Source organism: Mercenaria mercenaria, chromosome 7 (assembly GCF_021730395.1).
Source record: "Mercenaria mercenaria strain notata chromosome 7, MADL_Memer_1, whole genome shotgun sequence".
NCBI lineage: Eukaryota > Metazoa > Mollusca > Bivalvia > Venerida > Veneridae > Mercenaria > Mercenaria mercenaria.
Genome location: NC_069367.1, coordinates 83,306,091 through 83,327,774, shown reverse-complemented (window position 1 = coordinate 83,327,774; position 21,684 = coordinate 83,306,091). Strand labels below are relative to the sequence as shown.

At 37.4% G+C, this 21,684-nt stretch overlaps 1 protein-coding gene across 1 annotated transcript; it reads left to right on the top strand.

The window, feature by feature from the left end:
* Positions 1-14,786: 14,786 nt before the first annotated feature.
* LOC123525650 (uncharacterized) lies at positions 14,787-16,934 on the top strand. The gene has a single exon (XM_045304794.2). The coding sequence runs from the start codon at positions 14,787-14,789 to the stop codon at positions 16,932-16,934; it is 2,148 nt and encodes a 715-aa protein (XP_045160729.2).
* Positions 16,935-21,684: the final 4,750 nt, after the last annotated feature.

Below are 21,684 nucleotides of genomic sequence, written 5' to 3'. Positions count from 1 at the left end.
ACTACTAATACTAACTGCTGCTACTACTGCTACAACAACAACAACAACAACTACTAATATTACCACCACTTCTACTTACTAAATGTTGCTGCTGTTTCTGCTACTGCTACTTAAATGGGTAGAAGCATATGGACCTCTAGAAATCAAAATCATGTCAGGCAAGCTTATGTTTTTCAGTACACTATAAAGTACTGTAAATTCCACCTATCATACATCACACCTTTACTACGTGACTTACGCTGAATATTTTCTAAATTATTTCACAGTGTGTAAGTAAATTTTAAAAAATGATGGTATGTAAATTTGATCAAAAGTTACCAGTCGTAACGATTCCAACGAAATGTGGTTGGTCAAAACCCATTTGTCACGACAGCGCACCTCAAAACACACCAGTATTATTGTCTGAAATAATCGCTAGTCCGATAGAGTTATAATTTTTTGAGTTTTTCCTTCCGCAAACAAACTGGATGGTTTCCTCAAATGGAATTATTCTATATCCAAAGAGAGGTTTCGAACCAGCAGCGGTGAGCGGCATCTGATTCGACTTTAATCGCTGATCCACGGAGGCACCAGCTAATATAAATTATAGAACATGAATATGCTTTTTGGACCTCACGCAATACGTCGATATTTTGAAAATTTTATTAAGGTGTTAAAGGTGACGACGGCTCGGCTGGGAGGTCTTTAACAACATCACCATTTCGTTCTAAACGTTCTAAACGGGATTGACTGTGATCTTAGAATGGACCAATGGCCAAAGACTCCCCACGAATCATAATACTATTAAGGTGCAATTGTGTTCATACCTACTGTTACATTAAGTTTAATAACCTCTCTAAACCAATCAGTCTCCAGACCAGAGTAAAAGTTCAGTTTGAAGGGGTTTTCTGTTTAGAGAGGTTTTGTCGATGGAATGTATGCCAATTTGCATAAGCATACAATTTCCAAGTAGCATGATTCTTTTTAAATCCTTTTCTTGTTTAGTTACTGAATAAAGTTTACATCGGTAAAGTTTTTATGGACTTGCATTGCCAAATAGATTATATTCTGATCAGGGCTTCAGAAATTTTGAAAACTCAATCGGTCCTAAATGAAACAACGTCCTACTACACGTCACATTGGCGCTACCTGCCAACCGTATTATACATTTATACAATATATGTAAAATGCGGTAGCTTAGAAATTCATTTCAAACTCCTTCAAATAACAAAGAAGAATATCGTACGAGACACAGGAACCCTGTAAATGCTTAATAGAAAATTATAAAATTCGCTTTAAGAATGTCAGACATGGAAGTTCCAACAACATTCACATATTAATCCCAAGTTTGACCAGATATTCAAAGTTCTATTTAAACTAGATGAAATCTGTAGATGAGCGCGCAAGTTTCAGACGTACTTGTAGAATTGTTAAGTCGAGAAAAGGAGCATTACTCAGGCAACAGTCCCAACAATAAGCTTATGTCCAATTCATGCAGATGATGTATAATAAGTTTCATTTGAAATGCATGTAAACAGTTTCAGTTGCGTACACCAATGTATTAATGGCAAGTTCCAGAAGGAGCGTGCCTCTGAAAATATGCTAACTTCATGTTGGTTACGTATACCAGTTTCATTTGAATAGTATGGATACTGTTTGAATATCGTACATCAATGTATTATTGGCAAGTTCCAGGAAGGAGCGTGTCCCTAAACATATACCAACTTCATGTTGGTTACGTATACCAGTTTCATTTGAATTGTATGTAAACTGTTTGAGTTGCGTACACTAATGTATTATTGGCAGGTTCCAGAAGGAGCGTGCCTCTAAAATATGCCCACTTCATGTTTGTTATGAGGGACCTCAGAGATTCAGCACCACATTGCTGAATACCGGATGGCTTTGTAGTCATAACGATATTGCATGGTGCTGTGGTTCGTTAAGAAAGTGCCAATGGTCCAGCACCTCTGTCTTCAACTCTCTATGTTTCTTTCGGGGTTACCTCACCCTAAGTTCCGAGTATATAATATCCTAGGAACACAGGAGCTATTTGTCTCATAGCTGGGGGTCTGTTCATAGGCATCAGGGCGTGTCCACACACCGGTGGGCCTGGCATGCCACATGTCTGGGGGCAGACCTCCTCCGAGTCCCCTGCAGTTCTGCCTGAGGTCGCAAGGTGCTCAGTTACCGTGTGGCGCCATCTGGGAGGCATGCAAAAGGGCTTGTTTGCAGAGAGGCTATGTACTGGCAGGGAAGACTTACGCACTCGGCTCCTTTTTCGCCAGAAAGCTAGCCAGCGGTGGAGGCTAAAAGCGGAAGGTGACAAGCACACAACACACAGCACACCACACTTGACGCATCAGCAGACCAATGCCACACCAAGTTTCATTTGAATTGTATGGAAACTGTTGCAGTGGAATACAGCAAGTATATGACTTGTAATACTGGCAAGTCCCAAAAGGGGCATAACACTAAAAATTGGACATGAAAGTAATGGAAACTAAAAGCTATTTACACAAGGTAAAGATGAACTTGTAAATTTGTAAAGTCCTAAAAAGAGACATAACTTAAAAGAAAATAACCGGACATGAAGCGCATGTCCAATTCATGTTGATGATTTTATCAAGTTTGATTTGAATTGGATAAAAAAACTGTTAAGAAGAATCAAGTACACAAGGTCAAAATGTACTTATATGTACAGGTGTAGAAGTACAAGTTAAAGTGAGAAATGTTTAGCGCAGACAAGAGTAAAAAGGCCGATTTTCGGTAATTCAAGGGCCATTATTCCAAAGTGCCTGGTCCAATTTAGAAAGGTATCCAACCTGACCGAGGACTTATCGTCAAACACATTTTGTTCAAGTTTGGTGATGATCGGCTGAGAAATGGTCGACTTAAAGTGCGGACAAGAGTAAAAAGGCCTGTTTTTCTGTAATCAAGGGCCGTAGCTCCAAAATGCCTGGACAGATTTGGCTCGTTATCAAACTTGGCCGAGGTCTTATATTATGGCCAAACACATTTTGTTCAAGTTTGGTGAAGAAATGATGAGAAATGTTCGACTTAGAGTGCGGACAAGAGTAACAAGAGGGTCATGATGACCCTGAATCGCTCACCTGAGTTATATGAGCCACATGTTTAAAATGCCAAACTGATGCTAAAATATTAGAAAGTAGGTCAGTAGGTCACATTCATGGTCACTGAAAGTCAGTTTAAAGATCACTGTGCAAAACTGTACATGTCATCCAAATTTCAAGGCTGTATCTTAAAAAATAAGGAAGTAGGTCAGTAGGTCAAGGTCACAATAAAGTGACAGCTTATCACTTGTGGTCATCAGGTACTTATAATTAAGCAGTCTAGGAAATATGATCATAACATTTTTAAGTATTTATTCCTATATAACTCATAAAAAAGTGACCCCCCAGGGTAGGACCTCTTTTCACCCCAGGGGCATAACTTGAACAATCTTGTAAGAGATCCACAAGGTAATGATACATACCAAATATCAAAGGCCTAGGCCTTGAACTTTCGGACAAGAAGATTTTTTCCCTATATAATCTATGTTAAATTTGGGACCCCCAGGGCAGGGCCTTTTTCATTCCAGGGACATAATATGACAATTTTGGTAGAAGACCACAAGGCAATGCAACAGAACAAATATCAAAAGCCTAGGCCTTGCAGTTTAAGGCAAGGAGATTTTCTAAAGTTTTTTCCTATATAAGTCTATGTAAAACATGAGACTCCCCAGGCTGGGCCTCTTTTCACCCCAGGGGCGTTATTTGAAGAATTCTGGTAGAGGACCACAAGGTTATGCTACATACCAAATATCAAAGGCCTTGGTATTGTGGTTTTAGACAAGAAGATTTTTAAAGTTTTTCCTATATAAGTCTATGTAAACATTGTGGCCCCCGGGGAGGGGCCTCTTTTCACCCCAGGGGCATAATTGGAATAATCTTCATCGAGGACCATAATATGATGTCATATGCCAAATATCAAGGCTCTACACCTTGCAGTTTTGGACAAGAAAATTTTTAAAATTTTTCCTTTCGGTTGCCATGGTAACCAGAGTTCTGCATGGAATTCAAAGATCATTCCTGTAAAGTTTGGTGTAATTCTGCTCAGTGGTTTTCAAGAAGAAGATATTTTTAGAAATTGTTGACGGACGCACGACCCACGCCGGACACTGAGCGGTCTCAAAAGCCTTTGGATCAGGTGAGCTAAAAAGGCCGATTTTTCGGTAATTCAAGGTCCGTAACTCCAAAATGGCTGGACCGATTTGGCTAGTTATCGAACTTGGTCGAGGTCTTATGTTCAAACATATTTTGTTAAGGTTTGAAGATCTGATGAGAAATGTTCGACTTAGAGTGCGGACAAGATTTGTGACCGACAGACATACAGACTGGTGTAAATCAATATGTCTCCCACACCACTGTGTGGTGGGAGACATAAAAAGTTACAGAATAAGCTATTTATAGTAACACCAAGGAAAGTAATTCTATAAACAAGAGGGCCATGATGGCCCTATATCGCTCACCTGAGATTAATTGCTTGGTTAAACAAACTTTGCTAATGCTTCAAAAACAAACAAAAAATAGATGAGATGGTCATGGTAAAGATTCTTCAAGATAAGTATTGAAATCTGTTAAAAAAATATACAGGTGGTCCAAATCTCTTTGCTGTAGCTTCAACAACAAGAAAGTAGGTCAGTAGGTCAGGGTTAATAATATTTAAGATCAGTATTGAAATCTATATCAAAAGTTCTACATGTGTTCCAAATTTCCATGCTGTACCGTATAGCGGGTTAATTCTGCGAGCAAAAAAAATCTGCAGTTTTATCCTAAAATGGGCCTTGTTTATTTCTGCGGCCTTCGAGAAAAGTAGGAATTACTTTTTGCGTTTTGCATAAACCAGAAGTATATTCTGTGCATGGGAAATAGCAACCACATTTACTAAGTCATAATTAACGACTCAGATGCATATCGTTCTTGTAAGTTATGTCTTGATGGCATTATCTAGGTGGGAATCTAGGACAGTGAAGTTGGCACAGCTGATTTATGTTTAAATCTGATTTCTTTTCATTACCGTGCATGATAAAAAATCAGAGTTCAAAATAAATACTGTAGGTCTAGTACCTGTAATTCATTTTGAAAGACATTTTCATAAAATGTAATACTGCTGGTAGAAAAAAATACGATTTATATACAAATATATACAAATGCAAAATCTAGTACATAGTCCGTTCACAGTCCATTCAGTTACAACAGTTACAAGACATATTAATTAGTTAGTTTAACTTTTCATAAACCTAGAGAGTTTTGTACACTTGTAAAAATTACACGCCCGAAACGGTAACCATTCATTCGTGGGCAATAGATTGATACAATAACAAAAGAAATCAACCAATCGATACGGTGTGAATAATTTGACAGCGGATAAAAGCTCGACAGATAAAGATAACGGGATAAAGGTCAATATATTAAGCAAACAAGAGGGTCATGAAGGGCATGTATTGCTCACCTGACCTGTTGACCTAAAGATCATCAAGATAGTTTCATTAAGATAAGGTCATAAATGTGGCATCTAAAGTGTTAACTAACTTTTTCCTTGATTTGATCCGGTGACCTAGTTTTTGACCCCACATGACCCAGATTCGAACTTGACCTAAAGATCATTAAGATTAACATTCTGACTAAGTTTCATGAAGATACAGTCATAAATGTGGCCTCTAGAGTGTTAACAAGCTTTTCCTATGATTTGACCTGGTGAACTAGTTTTTGACTCCACCTGACCCGGATCTGAACTTGACCTATAGATCATCAATATTAACGTTCTGACCAAGTTTCATTAAGATATGGTAATGTGGCCTCTACAGTGTTAACAAGCTTTTCCTTTGATTTGACCTAGTGACCTAGTTTTTGAACCCAGATGACCCAGTATCAAACTCATCTAAGATTTTATTCAGGGTAACATTCTTATCAAGTTTTATTAAGGTTGGGCCAAAAGTGTGACCTCTAGAGTGTTAACAAGCTTTTCCTTTGATTTGACCTTGTGACCTAGTCTTTGAACCCAGATGACCCAATATCGAACTTGTCCAAGATTTTATTGGGGGTAAAATTCTGACCCAGTTTCATTAAGGCTGGGTCAAAATTGTGACATCCAGAGTGTTAACAAGCTTTTCCTTTGATTTGACACGGTGACCTAGTTTTTGACCACAGATGACCCAATATCGCACTCATCCTAAATTTTATTGAGGGCAACATTCTGGCCAAGTTTCATTAAGATTGGACTAAAATTGTCACCTGTAGTGTTAACAAGCTTTTTCTTTGATTTGACCTGGTGACCTAGTTTTTGACCCCAGATGACCAAATATCGAACTCGTCCAAGATTTTATTGAGGTTAACATTCTGACGAAGTTTCATTAAGATTGGGTCAAAATTGTGACGTCTATAGAGTGTTAAAAGTCAAATTGTTGACGACGGACGGTCGGACGCTTGACGGACACAAGGCGATCACAAAAGCTCACCTTGAGCACTTCGTGCTCAGGTGAGCTTAAAATCAAAGTTTATTTCTGCTTCAAAAATTCTGCTGATTTAGCAGAAATAAAAACCCGCAGAATTAACCCACTATACGGTATCTTAAACAAGAGGACCATGATGGCCCTTTATCGCTCACTTGAGTTAATAACGACCCAGATTCGAACTTGACCTAGAAATCATCAAGAAAATCATTCTGACGAAGTTTCATAAATACTGGGTCACATCCGTGGCCTCTAAAGTGTTCACAAGTTTTTCCTTTGATCTGGACTACTGACCTTGTTTGTTTTTTACCCCACATGACCCAGTTTCGAACTTGATCTACAAACCACTAGGACAAACATTCTGACCAAATTTCATAAATTGTGGCCTCTAAAGTGTACACAAGTTTTTACATTGATTTGACATGGTGACCTAGTTTTTGACCCCACATGATCCAGATTCAAACCAGACCTAGAAATCAAGACAATGATTCTAACCAAGTTTCATAAATATTGGGTCACAACTGTGGCCTCTAGTTTTCACAAGCTTTTCCTTTGATCTGGCCTAGTGTCCTAAGGTTTGACCCCATATGACCCAGTTTCGAACTTGACATAGAGATCATCAAGACTAACATTCTGACCAAGAATCATAAAGATTGAGTCAAAATTGTGGCCTCTAGAGTGTTCACTAGCTTTTCCTTTTGACCGGATGATCTAGTTTTTGATCTCACATGACCCAGATTCAAACTTGACCTAGAAATCATAAAGACAATAACTTTGACTTAGTTTCATTAATATTGGGTCACAACTGTGGCCACTAGAGTATTCACAAGCTTTTCCTTTGATCCAGCCTACTGATCCAGTTTTCGACCCCAATAACCTAGTTTCGAATTTGACCTAGAGACCAAGACAAACATTCTGTCCGAGTATCATAAAGATTGAGTCAAAATTGTGGCCTCTTGAGTGTTCACAAGCTTTTCCTTTGATTGACGGAGTGACCTAGTTTTTGACCCCACATGACCCAGATCCAAACTTGACCTAAATATCATCCAGACATTGATTCTGACTACGTTTCATAAATATTGGGTCACAACTGTGGCCTCTAGAGTGTGTGTGTAAGTTTATTTATCTTGCCACTGAAGAATCCTCCATCTGGGCGTGCATTCGTCTAAGGTTTACGTCTTCTTAGTTGTTATCTTCTAAAATTTACGTCTTCTAAGTTTTTATCATCTCATGTTATGTTGTCTAAGCTGTTACTCGTCTAAGTTGATGTTAATCTAAGTTGGTGATCTCTACGTTGTTAATCGTCTAAGTTATTATATAGATCTTCTTAACTGGTCGTCTCACAGTACAGCTCGATCACTCCCTGGCTTTTGACGACATCTCATTTAAGTAACTAAAGTTTTTGTTCCCATGTATGATGTCTTTGTGACAGGAATGGCCGTACCGGCGACAGTAACCATCAGAACAAATCAACACCCTTTACAATATTTACAAATTTATTTACATAAGATGATTATTTACAATGAATAGATGATATGAAAAAAAAACTGATTATAAGAAAAAAAAAAGTTCAGTATCACCAGATACAAAGTTCGTATAGTTCCATTCTAATGTGACGTGGTACAGTTCTTTAATTTAATTGCGAACTTTAAGTAGCACAAACAATATCAAAACGTATCTTGAAATAAAGTCCCTTTAAACCGTGAATACGTTGATTCCGTATTGGCTCCCTATGGTGGTAGGTGATTGCATCCCTGAGCTGACTTCAGAGGATAACAAAAATCATCGTCTTTGCGGTTTACGGCACAACCATGGGACGAAAGCTCTGCGCTGGGAAAATCACATCCAGGCGAGTGAAGACAAGTGAACCTCGGGCATTGTACTTCCGGGTTATGACCGTCTGGCGGAAGAAGCTCGATCGAGCATAAATTTCTAGCAAGAAAAATTAATCAGACATAGATTCGTCTATAATGTCGGAAGGTGGTGTGCCCAAGGCATATCTAGTCCAGTCTATTTAAAGGGTAATGTCCCGCCAAATACTAAATTTCATGGGATACACGGCCTATGCGTAAACTTTTGACTATTTGTATTTCCACGGGATTCACGATATAGCCGGGGAATCTAACTACTTTGGCGCGAATTTAAATTGACAATTTGAGGCCCATTATAGTGGTTTTGGGGATAAAAACACGAATTACTGAAGTTTATAACTTTCTTATTACTGAACAGAATTTAATGAAATTTACATGGAAATTTAAGTTATGAAATACAGAAAAATATGAGAGGTATTTCATGCGTGAAATCTGACATTTACCTCAATAACTCAAAAATTTACGAAAAGATGATGCAATACCTGCATTTACACTACAGATAAAATAAGGTCCGTATGTCAATTCGTGACAGTCTTCTGCTTAGTTGAGTGTACGCCGTTCCTGTCTTCTAAGGTTAAATAAAACGTCCGGTCGATCCATCTGCAGCTGGCCAATATGTCCAAATCCCCGATGCCCCGGCGTCGTACATGTCTTCTTCTTGTCATCGACAACCAGCTGAGGTAAAACAGTTAATTGACAAAACAAAAACTCTCAGGGATGGCAATCCGGTGTCGATTCTGGAGGGTGTCATGGGGCCCCGAGCCACCAGTTTTCTGCATGTGACATAGCGTTGTTCATCGCCACGAGAGACTGTCTTGCCCGAAGTGCTGACATCTAGAAGTCCTCATCCCGTCATTGACAAGTCCGGTTGGTGATAAAAAAAAGTGGTTTCCCCGGTGTCAATTCAGGGGGGTGTCCGCCATATCTCAACACCCCGGTTCTGGGAGAAAGGTCCAACACAACATCAGATGACCAGCCGCACGTGGATCGGTTGTTGTTCTCTTTCTAAGGCCACTACCTCCAATGTCAGTCATGTGTCGCTAACTAGGTCAAGTGACAATATACATGTTGACCCAGTAAGCGACATATGTTCCCTCTCCATGACGTGAATGTCTCTGCGCTCTAGGAGAAGTGACCTCTAGAGTGTTCACAAGCTTTCCCTTTGCCCTGGCCTAGTGACCTAGTTTTTGATCCCACATAACCCAGTTTCAAATTTGATCTAGAGATCATCAAGACAAACATTCTGACTGAGTATCATAAAGATTGAGTCACAATTGTGGCCTCTAGAGTGTTCACAAGCTTTTCCTTTGATTTGACCGTGTGACCTAGTTTTTGATCCAACATGACCCAGATTCAAATCAGACCTAGAAATTATCAAGACATTCATTCTGACCAAGTTTCATAAATATTGGGTCACAAGTGTTCACAAGCTTTCCCTTTGATCCAGCCTACTGACCTAGTTTTTGACCCCAAATGACCCAGTTTCGAACTCTAAAACTCATCAAGACAATCATTCTGATCATGTTTCATTAATATTGGGTCACAACTGCGGCCTCTAAAGTGTTCACAAGCTTTTCGTTTGATCTGGCCTACTGGCCTAGTTTTTTGATCCAACATGACCCAGTTTCTAACTTGACCTTGAGATCATGAAGAATAACATTCGGACAAAGTTTCATAAAGACTGGATCACAGATGTAGCCTCAAGAGTGTTCACAAGGCAAATGTTGACGGTCGACGCACGTCGCATGATGGACGCCGATGGTCGCTGGACAATGACCAGTCACAATAGCTCACCTTGAGCACTTTGTGCTCTGGTGAGCTAAAAACAAGAAAGTAGGTCAGAAGGTCATGATTCAGACTATTCAAGATAAGTATTAAAATCTGTATAAAAAATATACAGGTGGTTCAAATTTCTATACTGTAATTGTAAAAACGAAAAAGAAGGTCAGCAGGTCACGATTTCAGTAGGTCAAGGTCACAGTCAAGTGACCCCTAATTACTTGGGATCATCAGGTAATTATAATTAAACAGTTTAGGAAATATGATCATAAAATTTTTAAAGTATTTTTTCCTATAGAACTCATACAAGTGATAAAGGAAAGTGTGGACGGACGCCGGACAACGGATGCACGCACTTCAGGACGACGGAAGCATGCACGCACGGACGAAATGATTTTGCAAAACCTACCTTTAGAACAGGAGAAAATCAAATAATTTATCAACAAAGAAACAACATTTTTATTGTTATCAACAAGATCTCTCTTGACACAAGGGAATGAAAGTGTGTTAAGGTATTAGACCATAATAGAGTACATCCTTTTGAAGATTATTCAATTCCTACCATAAACCTACTTTGACTGAAATGTTCAAGAGTGGGGAGGGCGGGACGAGCGTAGGTTTAAGCCCCAATGGGACAAAAAACAATTTTCCTTATTTTCCTTTTTTCTAGTAAGTTTTTACTTTTTTCAAGATATTATTGATTTATTGTACACAATTGGAAATTGTTCATTTGGTAAGCGATTTCTTGCTATTCAAAGTGAATTTACCTCTGAAACTTTTAAGAATATACCAATCAAACATCATTTATTAAACATTATTATTAAGGGTCAAATACCTTAAACAAGACATGAATATTATTTATTAATAATATTGATTTACAAAACAACAACAAAAAGTAACAAAGAAAACGACGACTAGTTTTACAATGCGGCGATTTTCTTCCCGATAGCTTTAACACCACTGGATCTTAAGCTAAAATGGACTAGTTCATCATTCAATATGGGCAATATCATCTGTTATTTGATGGGGTGTTCACTAAAAATTTAGTAACTAAAATTTACTGATCTTGGTCTGCACTGGTTGAAAAGGCTGAATCACTTGCAGCAAGCAGGCTAAAGATTAAACAAAACAATTATGTATTTAACCTTTTAAGCATTATTGACTGAAAAATAACAAAATGAGAAAGTAAACTCATAACAGAATGGGCAAGTAGTGTGATGTTTTATACGCTGTCAATGTCCATCCTGATAATTTTCAGGAATATTATTTAAACCACAAAGCTAAAATACCTAAAAGCTCAAAAACTCTAAACATAGATCCGATTCATTATGGGGAAATACACAGCAATAACTGTTCTTATCTCAACAATTAAGTGAATTAATTTCCCTCTTTGTTAGAAAAAAAAAACTAAGAGGAAATTTATATGAATAAAATTTCCACAAAAAAGACTTAAGTACACCTTTCCATTTTATCACATCATCTTGTTTAGCTGAGAATGGACAACTTCAAGACAAACAAAACAACAGAGTAAAAGTTTTTGAGATATAATGACTTAAAGGTTAGTGAAACAATACTGACACGTTTAATTTTATTTTATCTAAATGGCTGAAATGTTTCACTAGTGCAAAATCATTTAATTTCCATGTAAACAAAATATCATGGTGTTGGTCAAACAGCTATTATAAGGAGATATGACCTTTTGAACATAAAATATATGGGAATTTATTTGTCGCGATTGCTTCAACCGCAAAATCCATGATAATAAGTCCCTCATGCATATTAATGATGTCACAGTATAGTGTGTTAACTGAAAAAAAAATGTTTATTAACCATCAATAAAAGACTTTTTTAAACAAGAGGGTCATGATGACCCTGGATCGCTCACCTGCGTAATATGAGCTACATGTTTCAAATATCAAACTGATGATTTTTAGAAATTTTTTGGAAGATTTTCCGATGCACAATCAAGTAACCCCTGGGGTGAGGCCAATTTTACCCCAAGGGTCATGATTTGAACAAAGTTTGTAGAAGTCCACTAGGCAATATTACATATCAAATATCTAAGATCTATGCCTTCTGGTTTAGTTTTAGCAAATTTATGAAGATTTCCCTATGTAAAATCAAGTGACCCCTGGGGCGGGGTCAATTATGACCCCGGGGGTCATGATTTGAACAATTTTGTAGAGGTCCACTAGGCAATGCTACATGTCAAATATCTTAGCTCTAGGCCTTCTGGTTTATTTTTTTTTAAATTTTGAAGATTTTCCTATAGAAATCTATGTAAAATCAAGTGACCCCTAGGGCGGGGTCATGATTTGAACAACTTTAGTAGAGGTCCACTAGGCAATGCTACATGTCAAATATCTAAGCTCTAGGGCTTCTGGTTTTTGAGAAGAAGATTTTTTAAGATTTTCCTATGTACAATCAAGTAACCCCTGTGGCTGGGTCATTTGACCCTGGAGGGGGGGGGGGGGGGGGGGGGGGCAAGATTTGAAAAAAATTTGTAGAGGTCCACTAGGCAATGCTACATGTCAAATATCTTAGCTCTAGGCCTTCTGGTTTATTTTTTTTTAAATTTTGAAGATTTTCCTATAGAAATCTATGTAAAATCAAGTGACCCCTAGGGCGGGGTCATGATTTGAACAACTTTAGTAGAGGTCCACTAGGCAATGCTACATGTCAAATATCTAAGCTCTAGGGCTTCTGGTTGTTGAGAAGAAGATTTTTTAAGATTTTCCTATGTACAATCAAGTAACCCCTGTGGCTGGGTCAATTTGACCCTGGAGGTTGGGGGGCGGGGGGGGGGGGGGGGGGGCAAGATTTGAAAAAAATTTGTAGAGGTCCACTAGGCAATGTTACATGTCGAATATCTACGCTCAAGGCCTTCTGATTTATTTTTAAAAAAAAATGAAGATTTTTCTATGTACAATCAAGTAACCCCATGGGGCGGGGTCAATTTGACCCCGGGGGTCATGATTTGAACAAATTTTGTAGAAGTCTACTAGGCAATGCTACATGTCAAATATCTAAAATCTAGGCCTTCTGGTTTATTTTTAGAAATTTTTTGAAGATTTTTCTATGTAAAATCAAGTGACCCCTGGGGCGGTCAATTTTGACCCCGGGGGTCATGATTTGAGCAAATTTTGTAGAGGTCCACTAGGCAATGCTACAAGTGAAATATCTAAGCTCTAAGCCTTCTGGTTTATATTTAGAAAATTTTGAAGATTTTTCTATGTACAATCAAGTAACCCCATGGGGCTGGGTCAATTTGACCCTGGGGGTCATGATTTGAACAAATTTTGTAGAGGTCCACTAGGCAATGCAACATGTGAAATATCTATGCTCTAGGCCTTCTGGTTTATTTTAAAAAAAAACTTTTGAAGGTTTTCCTATGTAAAATCAAGTGACCTCTCTGGCGAGGCTAATTTTACCCCGGGGGTCATGATTTGAACAAAGTTTGTAGAAGTCTACTAGGCAATGTTATGTATCAAATATCTAAGATCTATGCCTTCTGGTTTATTTTTAGCAAATTTATGTACAATCAAGTAACCCCTGGAACTGGATCAATTTGACCCTGGGGAGCAAGATTTGAACAAATTTTGTAGAGGTCCACTAGGCAATGCTACATGTCAAATATTTAAGCTCTAGGCCTTCTGGTTTATTTTTAGAAAAGTGTGAAGATTTTTCTATGTACAATCAAGTAACCCACATGGGGCGGGGTCAATTTGACCCCGGGGTCATGATTTGAACACATTTTGTAGAGGTCCACTAGGCAATGCTACTTGTGAAATATCTAAGCTCTAGGCCTTCTGGTTTATTTTTAGAAATGTTTTGAAGATTTCCCTATGTAAAATCAAGTGACCCCTGGGGCGGGGTCAATTTTGACCCCGGGGGTCATGATTGGAACAGTTTTGTAGAGGCCCACTAGGCAATGCTACATGTCAAATATCTTAGCTCTAGGCCTTCTGGTTTATTTTTTTAAAAATTTTGAAGATTTTCCTATAGAAATCTATGTAAAATCAAGTGACCCCTAGGGCGGGGTCATGATTTGAACAACTTTAGTAGAGGTCCACTAGGCAATGCTACATGTCAAATATCTAAGCTCTAGGGCTTCTGGTTTTTGAGAAGAAGATTTTTTAAGATTTTCCTATGTAAAATCAAGTGACCCCTTGGGCGGGGTCAATTTTGCCCCCTGAGTCATGATTTGCACAAACTTGGTAGAGGTCTACTAGGCAATGCTTCACACAAAATATCTAAGCTCTAGGCTTCTGGTTTTTGAGAAGAAGATTTTTAAAGTTTTTCCTTTCGGTTGCCATGGCAACCAGAGTTCTGCATGGAATTCAATTATTTGAACAACTTTTGTAGAGCTTCACCCAAGGGACATTCCTGTTAAGTTTGGATGAAATTGGCCTAGTGGTTTATGAGGAGATGTCGTTTAAAGTAAAAGTTTACTGACGACGGAATAGCTCACCGTTAGTTTTGGCTCTGGTGAGCTAAAAAGTACTAGAAAATATGGAAAGAAATAATGTAGAGCACTAACAGATGCAATCTCCTCTGCAGCTCTGGTGAAAATGTTAGTTTGCAGAAACAATAACAAGATGCTTTATGTAGCAGCTGTGTAAATATTTCAGTTTTATATTTTCAGAATGTCTCAAGATATTGACTATTATCGGAATGTATCACTGAGACTATCAGAGGTTCTCAGTGATATTAGTGTGACTGAGAATATTGTGCTGAAGAGGAGGAGGATGATGTTGCTGCAGGAAACTATGGCCACTACTAAAGACAGATTAATGGGCAAGCCCACTTCAACGTATATCTTTGGAAGCCAGTCTGAAGGAAGCACAACATTAGGACTCAAGTCAGATTATGATATACTCCACTGCTGCTCAGACTTCAATATAATACAGGACTGGGCTCAGTGGCAGCCTGGTGTAAAAAATCTTCTGATGATCCAGGATGAGACAACATCTCCTGGCTACTGTCTTCTACAAAAAGTTAGGGCAGATGAGTCTCTTCCAGCTCAGATTTCTTTAATTGTACATGAAGCTGTACACAAAGAAAACCATCTTTTAACAGTTAGTGGAGACAGAGTACTGCTAAAGAACACAGTGCCAACATTCATCTTTAAAGAATTACCAGGAGCTGTACGAAAACAAGGCCCTGCACTAACACAGACAATTCGTGGGTTTCATGAACATGATTTTGTTTTAGCATTCCCCTGTGAAACATGGCCTGTGGAAGCTCAACCTTGGTTAATAAGACAAGGTAAAGGACGATGGCCTACAGAAGAAATGAAGAGATATTGTAAGACTACAGGATGTTTTGTTGTAGCAGTGGGCAGTAAGAATGGTCAGTATGAGGAACATGAATGGAGAATATCTACTTCATTAGCTGAAAGATGTCTGATGTTTAGTTTAAACATCACACAATTACGATGTTACATCCTTATGAAGATGATTCTAAAAACATTCATCAACCCTCAGTGTGATGGTGTCCTTTCAAGTTTCATTTGTAAAACTGTATTATTTTATTGTATACAGAATAAAAGGTCAAATGTATGGCAAGAAAACAATTTGCTTGCATGTTTGAATTGTTGTCTTTTAGCATTACTGAACTGTGTTAGACAAGAAAACTGTCCACATTTCATAATACATGGAAACAACCTGATGGCAGGGAAAATTTCATCTTCGAACAAACACAAACTTCTAGAAATCCTGCAACTCATCATACAAAGTGAGGGTGGGGCACTTCTTGAAATTCCTATTGATGGTTTGGGGTTGAGAGTCAAGGAAAAATTCGGGATGAGAGTTAAGGAAAAACTTATCACCCTTCAAAATGAATTGATTTCATTACAGCTGCTGTATAATACTGCCAAACATGTAACATTAATTCAAAAAGATGTTTTAATGCCAATACTACCTTGTGAAAATGAAATGGTGCAGCAGAAACTGTCTGACTATATATTTACACTTGCTAGAATATACTGGGACACAGATGTAAACAGTTTACAAAAAACAACATGCAGACTTTTAACACCCTCACTATGTTCATCACTAGCATCTGTGATAGCATCTAATGACATTTACGCTAACAATACTGTATCCCCAGTGGCACTAGCCTTGTTTTCAGCAGGTCTGAGTTCAGATGTGTCATCTGGAAGACTAAAACTTGCATCAGCATTGTATTGTACGGGAGATATAATTGGAACAGAGTTTGTACTGAGGAATACTGAACATTTGTATGATCTTAACATTGTGGAACCTGTATGTGCTTGTATTTGTATAGGCAAAGAAAAAATCATAAGAACAGGATTCGCCGAGAAATCAACCAATGGCAATGAAGAACTAATCAGACATGTCACTGCACATTGTGTTGTATTCATGCAGTATGAAATAAACTGTGTTCCACAAGAACTAAAATATGAAATGTTTAGATTTTCACAAGAAGAAATGCTCGAAAGGAATTTTCTTGACTACTGGATGGATTGGGCTGTTGTTGACTCTCTGCCTTATCTCTACTTCCTACAATACAAGACCTACAGTCACCTTCAGAGAGCTGCAGAAAAACATCAGGCCCTCACAAACCTTGTCACAACCATCAATACAGAAAAAAACCTTGGTCACCGAGAAACAGCGCTAAATCTACTGGGACAATGTTTCGAACAAGAAAATCGACATATGGATGCTTTATGCTGCTACATTGTATCTCTTAATGTACGTCCAAGAAACAATGTAGCAAAAATACACATAGGTAGACTGCTTAATGTATTAGTTAATGCAGAAATCATTTAGAAAAAATTTGCCCAAAATAAGACTGAATGCTAGCTTTATGAAAAGGGATATATCAATGATGCCGCACTAAATCAGGTCTCTTAATATACATATATAAAAGAATGCTGAAAAAATACCAATGACTCGAGTAGATTACTTTTACGTTCAAGTAATGCAGAGGTCAAGAAGAATCCATAACTGGATTCAGCTATCATAAGTACAAGTAAACTGGGGTTACCTGGTGAATTTATCAATCTTACAGATAGCCAACCTCACAATTACATGTAAAAAGTTTCCACAAAAAATCTTCCTGCTGCATTAACTGTTCACATACACAAGAGAGCCAAGATGGCCCCAGGTCGCTTGTGTAAGCTTGTTTGACCTAGTGATTTCATGGAAACAAATATTCTGGCCAATTTCCATTAAGACTGGACCAAAAATGTGGTCGCTTGAGTTTAAATAAGTATTTTCTGAAATATATCCTGGTGACCTAGTTTTTGATCCATGATGACCCAAATTCAAATTTTTTCTACATTTTATCAAGGCAATCATTCTGACCAAATTTCATGAAGATCAATTGAAAAATACAGTCTCTATTTCATACACAAGGTTTTTCTTTGGTTTGACCTAGTGACCTAGTTTTTGACCTCAGATGACCCATATTCAAACTCGACCTAGATTTCATCAAGGCAATCATTCTGACCTAATTTTATGAAGATCAACTGAAAAATACAGCCTCTATCGCACACACAAGTTTTTTATTAATTAGACCTACTGACTTAATTTTTTAACTCAGATGGCCCATATTCAAACTTGACCTAAATTTTATCAAGGCAATCATTCCGACCAAATTTCATGAAGATCAATTAAAAAATACAGCTTCTCGCATACACAAGGTTTTTCTTTGTTTTGACCTAGTGACCTAGTTTTTGACCCCAGATGACCCATATTCGAACTTGACCTAGATTCTATGAAGGAAATCATTCTGACCAAATTTAATGAAGGTCAGTTGAAAAATACAGCCTCTATCGCATACACAAGATTTTTCTTTGATTTGACATTGTGACCTAGTTTTTGACCCTATATGACCCATATTCAAACTTGACCTAGATTTCATAAAGGCAATCATTCTGACCAAACTTCATGAATATCAATTGAAAAGTACAGTCTCTATCGCATACACAATATTATTCTATTATTTGACCTAGTTTTTGACCTCAGATGACCCATATGCAAACTTGACCTAGAATACATCAATGCAATTATTCTGACCAAAATTCATGAAGGTCAATTGAAAAATACAGCCTCTATCGCATACACAACGTTTTTCTTTGATTTGACTTAGTGACCTAGTTATTGACCCTAGATGACCCATATTTGAACTTGACCTAGATTTCATCAAGGCAATCATTCTGACCAAATTTCATGAAAATCAATTAAAAAATGCAGTCTCTATCACATACACAAGATTTTTTTTTATTATTTGACCTAGGGTAGTGACCTAGTTTCAGATCTCAAATAACCCATATTCAAACTCGACCTAGATTTCATCAAGGTTATCATTCTGACCAAATTTCATGAACATCAGTTGAAAAATACAGCCTCTATTGCATACACAAGGTTTTTCTTTGATCTGACCCAGTGACGTACTTTTTGACCCCAGATGACCCATTTTCAAATTTAGGCTAGACTTCATTAAGGTTATCATTCTGACCAAAACTCATGAAGATCAATTGAAAAATACAGCCTCTATTGCATACACGAAGTTTTTCTTTGATTTGACCTTGTGACCTAGTTTTTGACCCAAGGTAACCCATATTCAAATCTGACCTAGATTTCATCAAGGCAATCATTCTGACCAAATTTCATGAAAATCAATTGAAAATTACAGTCTCTATCACATACACAAGATTTTTCTATAATTTGACCTAGTTACCTAGTTTTTGACCTCAGATGACCCATATACAAATTCGACCTAGCTTTCATCATGGCAATCATTCTGACCTAATTTCATGAAGGTAAATTGAAAAATACAGCCTCTATCGCTACACAAGGTTTTTCTTTGATTTGACCTAGTGACCTAGTTTTTGACCCCAGATGACCCGTTTTCGAACTTGGCCTAGATTTCATCAAGGTTATCATTCTGACAAAATTTCATGAAGATCAGTTGAAAAATACAGCCTTTATGGCCTACACAAGGTTTTTCGTTGATTTGACCTAATGACCTAGTTTTTGACCCCAGATGATCCATTTTCGAACTTGGGCTAGAATTCATCTAGGTTATCATTCTAACCAAAACTCATGAAGATCATTGAAAAATACAGCCTCTATGGCATACACAAGGTTTTTCGTTGATTTGACCTAGTGACCTAATCTTTGACCCAAGATAACCCATATTCAAACTTGACCTAGATTTCATCAAGGCAATCATTCTGACCAAAGGACATCGGACATTATGCTATGGATTTTGCCCAAATTTCAATGCCATTTCATGACTTCAATAGCGATAATTTTATATAATGGCTTCAATTACGCATAAATTAGTTATATACCTATCAAACTGTCACAAAAAATAATTTTATTTCATATTCATTGTCTTGAAATTTGAGCAGTTTGTGACTGAGGGTCATATTTTTTGAAAAACGCAAAATGTGTATCTTTTGTGAAATAAGCATATGCATTTAAGGTATGTCTATTATAAAGTGTTTTAGAACAAAAAAAAATATTTACTTTGCAAATTATCAGTTTTATTAACATGTTTAAAAATAACTGAAAAACAAAAAATAGAAGTGGAACAAAACTTTTGGCAACATAACTGTACTTCAGTTCTTTCCACCCGAGTGATCATGATAACTGATGCATTGATCATAGCCTATTGTTTGTTTTCTATACATCTATTGCTATACTGTATATTGACACGTGCAGTACACATGTACAATACTGACCGGGCATTATAGGCAGGGTTTTATATTGCAGACAACATACATTGGCGTAGCTGGCCTTTTTCAGTTATGGCGGAGGGGTGTAGGAGACTGCCTAGGCCACTGTGGGTTCAGGTGTGCCTGGGTTTTAGCATTTTATGACACATTTGGACACATTCTAGATGCATCGTTTGCTCTTCTCAAAGTCCCTTAGTATTGCATTTTTAGTGTGTTTGGTTTTTCAGTTTCCGAAATTATCTGTAGGCACAGTCCTGTTGTGCTTAAATAATGGCGGTTACACCACAGAGTTATGCACATTTAGTCTATATTTTTAATGTCTAGCAAACATTTAAATGTGCTTTCTGTTACTCTAATGCAAAAAATATAAAACAACATGATAATAAAATGTAGTAATAAATACCGCCTGATCCAATATATCAATGGAACAGAACTTCACTAGCTAGTATCAACATTAAGGTTTCGATGGAGGCCTTGAGAAACAAAAATCAAACAACACCAAATCATAGAAAGAAAGAGTTGTTTGACATGAAAAGTGAACAGCATGTAAAACATGTATATTACTTTACGAAACAAGTGTCAGTATACTGATATAAACATTGAACTCCGGAAAAGGGCTGCCTAAAGGGGCTCCACTTCCGGACAGTTAAACGCCTTTAAAAACTCACCATTTTCAAAGAACTGTTACACATGTTTGTTTTGATGCATTTGCAATAGCGCGCGAGTGGTGAAATTTCACGTTACAAGGTGGAACATAGTTTTCAGCAATTGTTTATCTTTTTTTCTTTACAAATGGCATTTATTTTCAAAGGGAGACAACTTTTTCTCAAAGAACATTTAAAATAATCGGAAAAAGTTGTTTCCCTTTGAAAATGAATGCCATTTGTACTTAAAATAATCGGGAACAGTTTTCTCCCTTTGAAAATGAATGCCATTTGTAAAGAAATAAGATAAACAATTGCTGAAAACTGTGTTCCACCTTGTTATGCGAAATTTCACCACTCGCACGCTATTGCAAATGCATCAAAACGAACATGTGTAACTGTTCTTTGAAAATGGTGAGTTTTTAAAGGCGTTTAACTGTCCGGAAGTGGAGCCCCTTTTAGGCAGCCCTTTTCCGGAATTCAATGTTTATATCAGCATACTGACACTTGTTTCGTAAAGTAATATACATGTTTTACATGCTGTTCAATTTTCATGTCAAACAACTCTTTCTTTCTATGATTTGGTGTTGTTTGATTTTTGTTTCTCAAGGCCTCCATCGAAACCTTAATGTCGATATTCCTTTGGGGTCGTTACTAATATTTCTGTCGGCTTCGGAATAAGTTTCAGTTCAGCCGTATGGGTGAATTAGTGGTAGTTCTTGCGGCATCAGTGTTAGTTCTTGCGGCGTCAGTGTTAGTTCTGGGGTGTCAGTGTTAGTTCTGAAGGCGTCAGTGTTAGTTCTGAAGGCGTCAGTGTTAGTTCTGAAGGCACCAAGGTCAGTTCAGGAGTCGGTGTCTAGTCAGGGTGGCCACCAAAAATCTGAAGTAAATTTCACTGATAATTCCCTGAATTTTCCCTGACAGGATAGTCAGTTTCCCTGATACTTTGTTCGGTGTAGCAACAATTGTGAATATAAATGTAGTAATATTATGGCCTCCATCCTCCCCTTCTAGCCATACCATCTTCACCAATAAACTTGTTTATTTTACATTTATTCTATATACATATGCAATTATATTTATTTATTATATTTTGAAAATATATTCATTATTTATTTTTATTTTCAGAATCCTGTTTGAATAATCAATTATATAGGTAATTTAAGATCTCACTGAGCAACTTCAGTA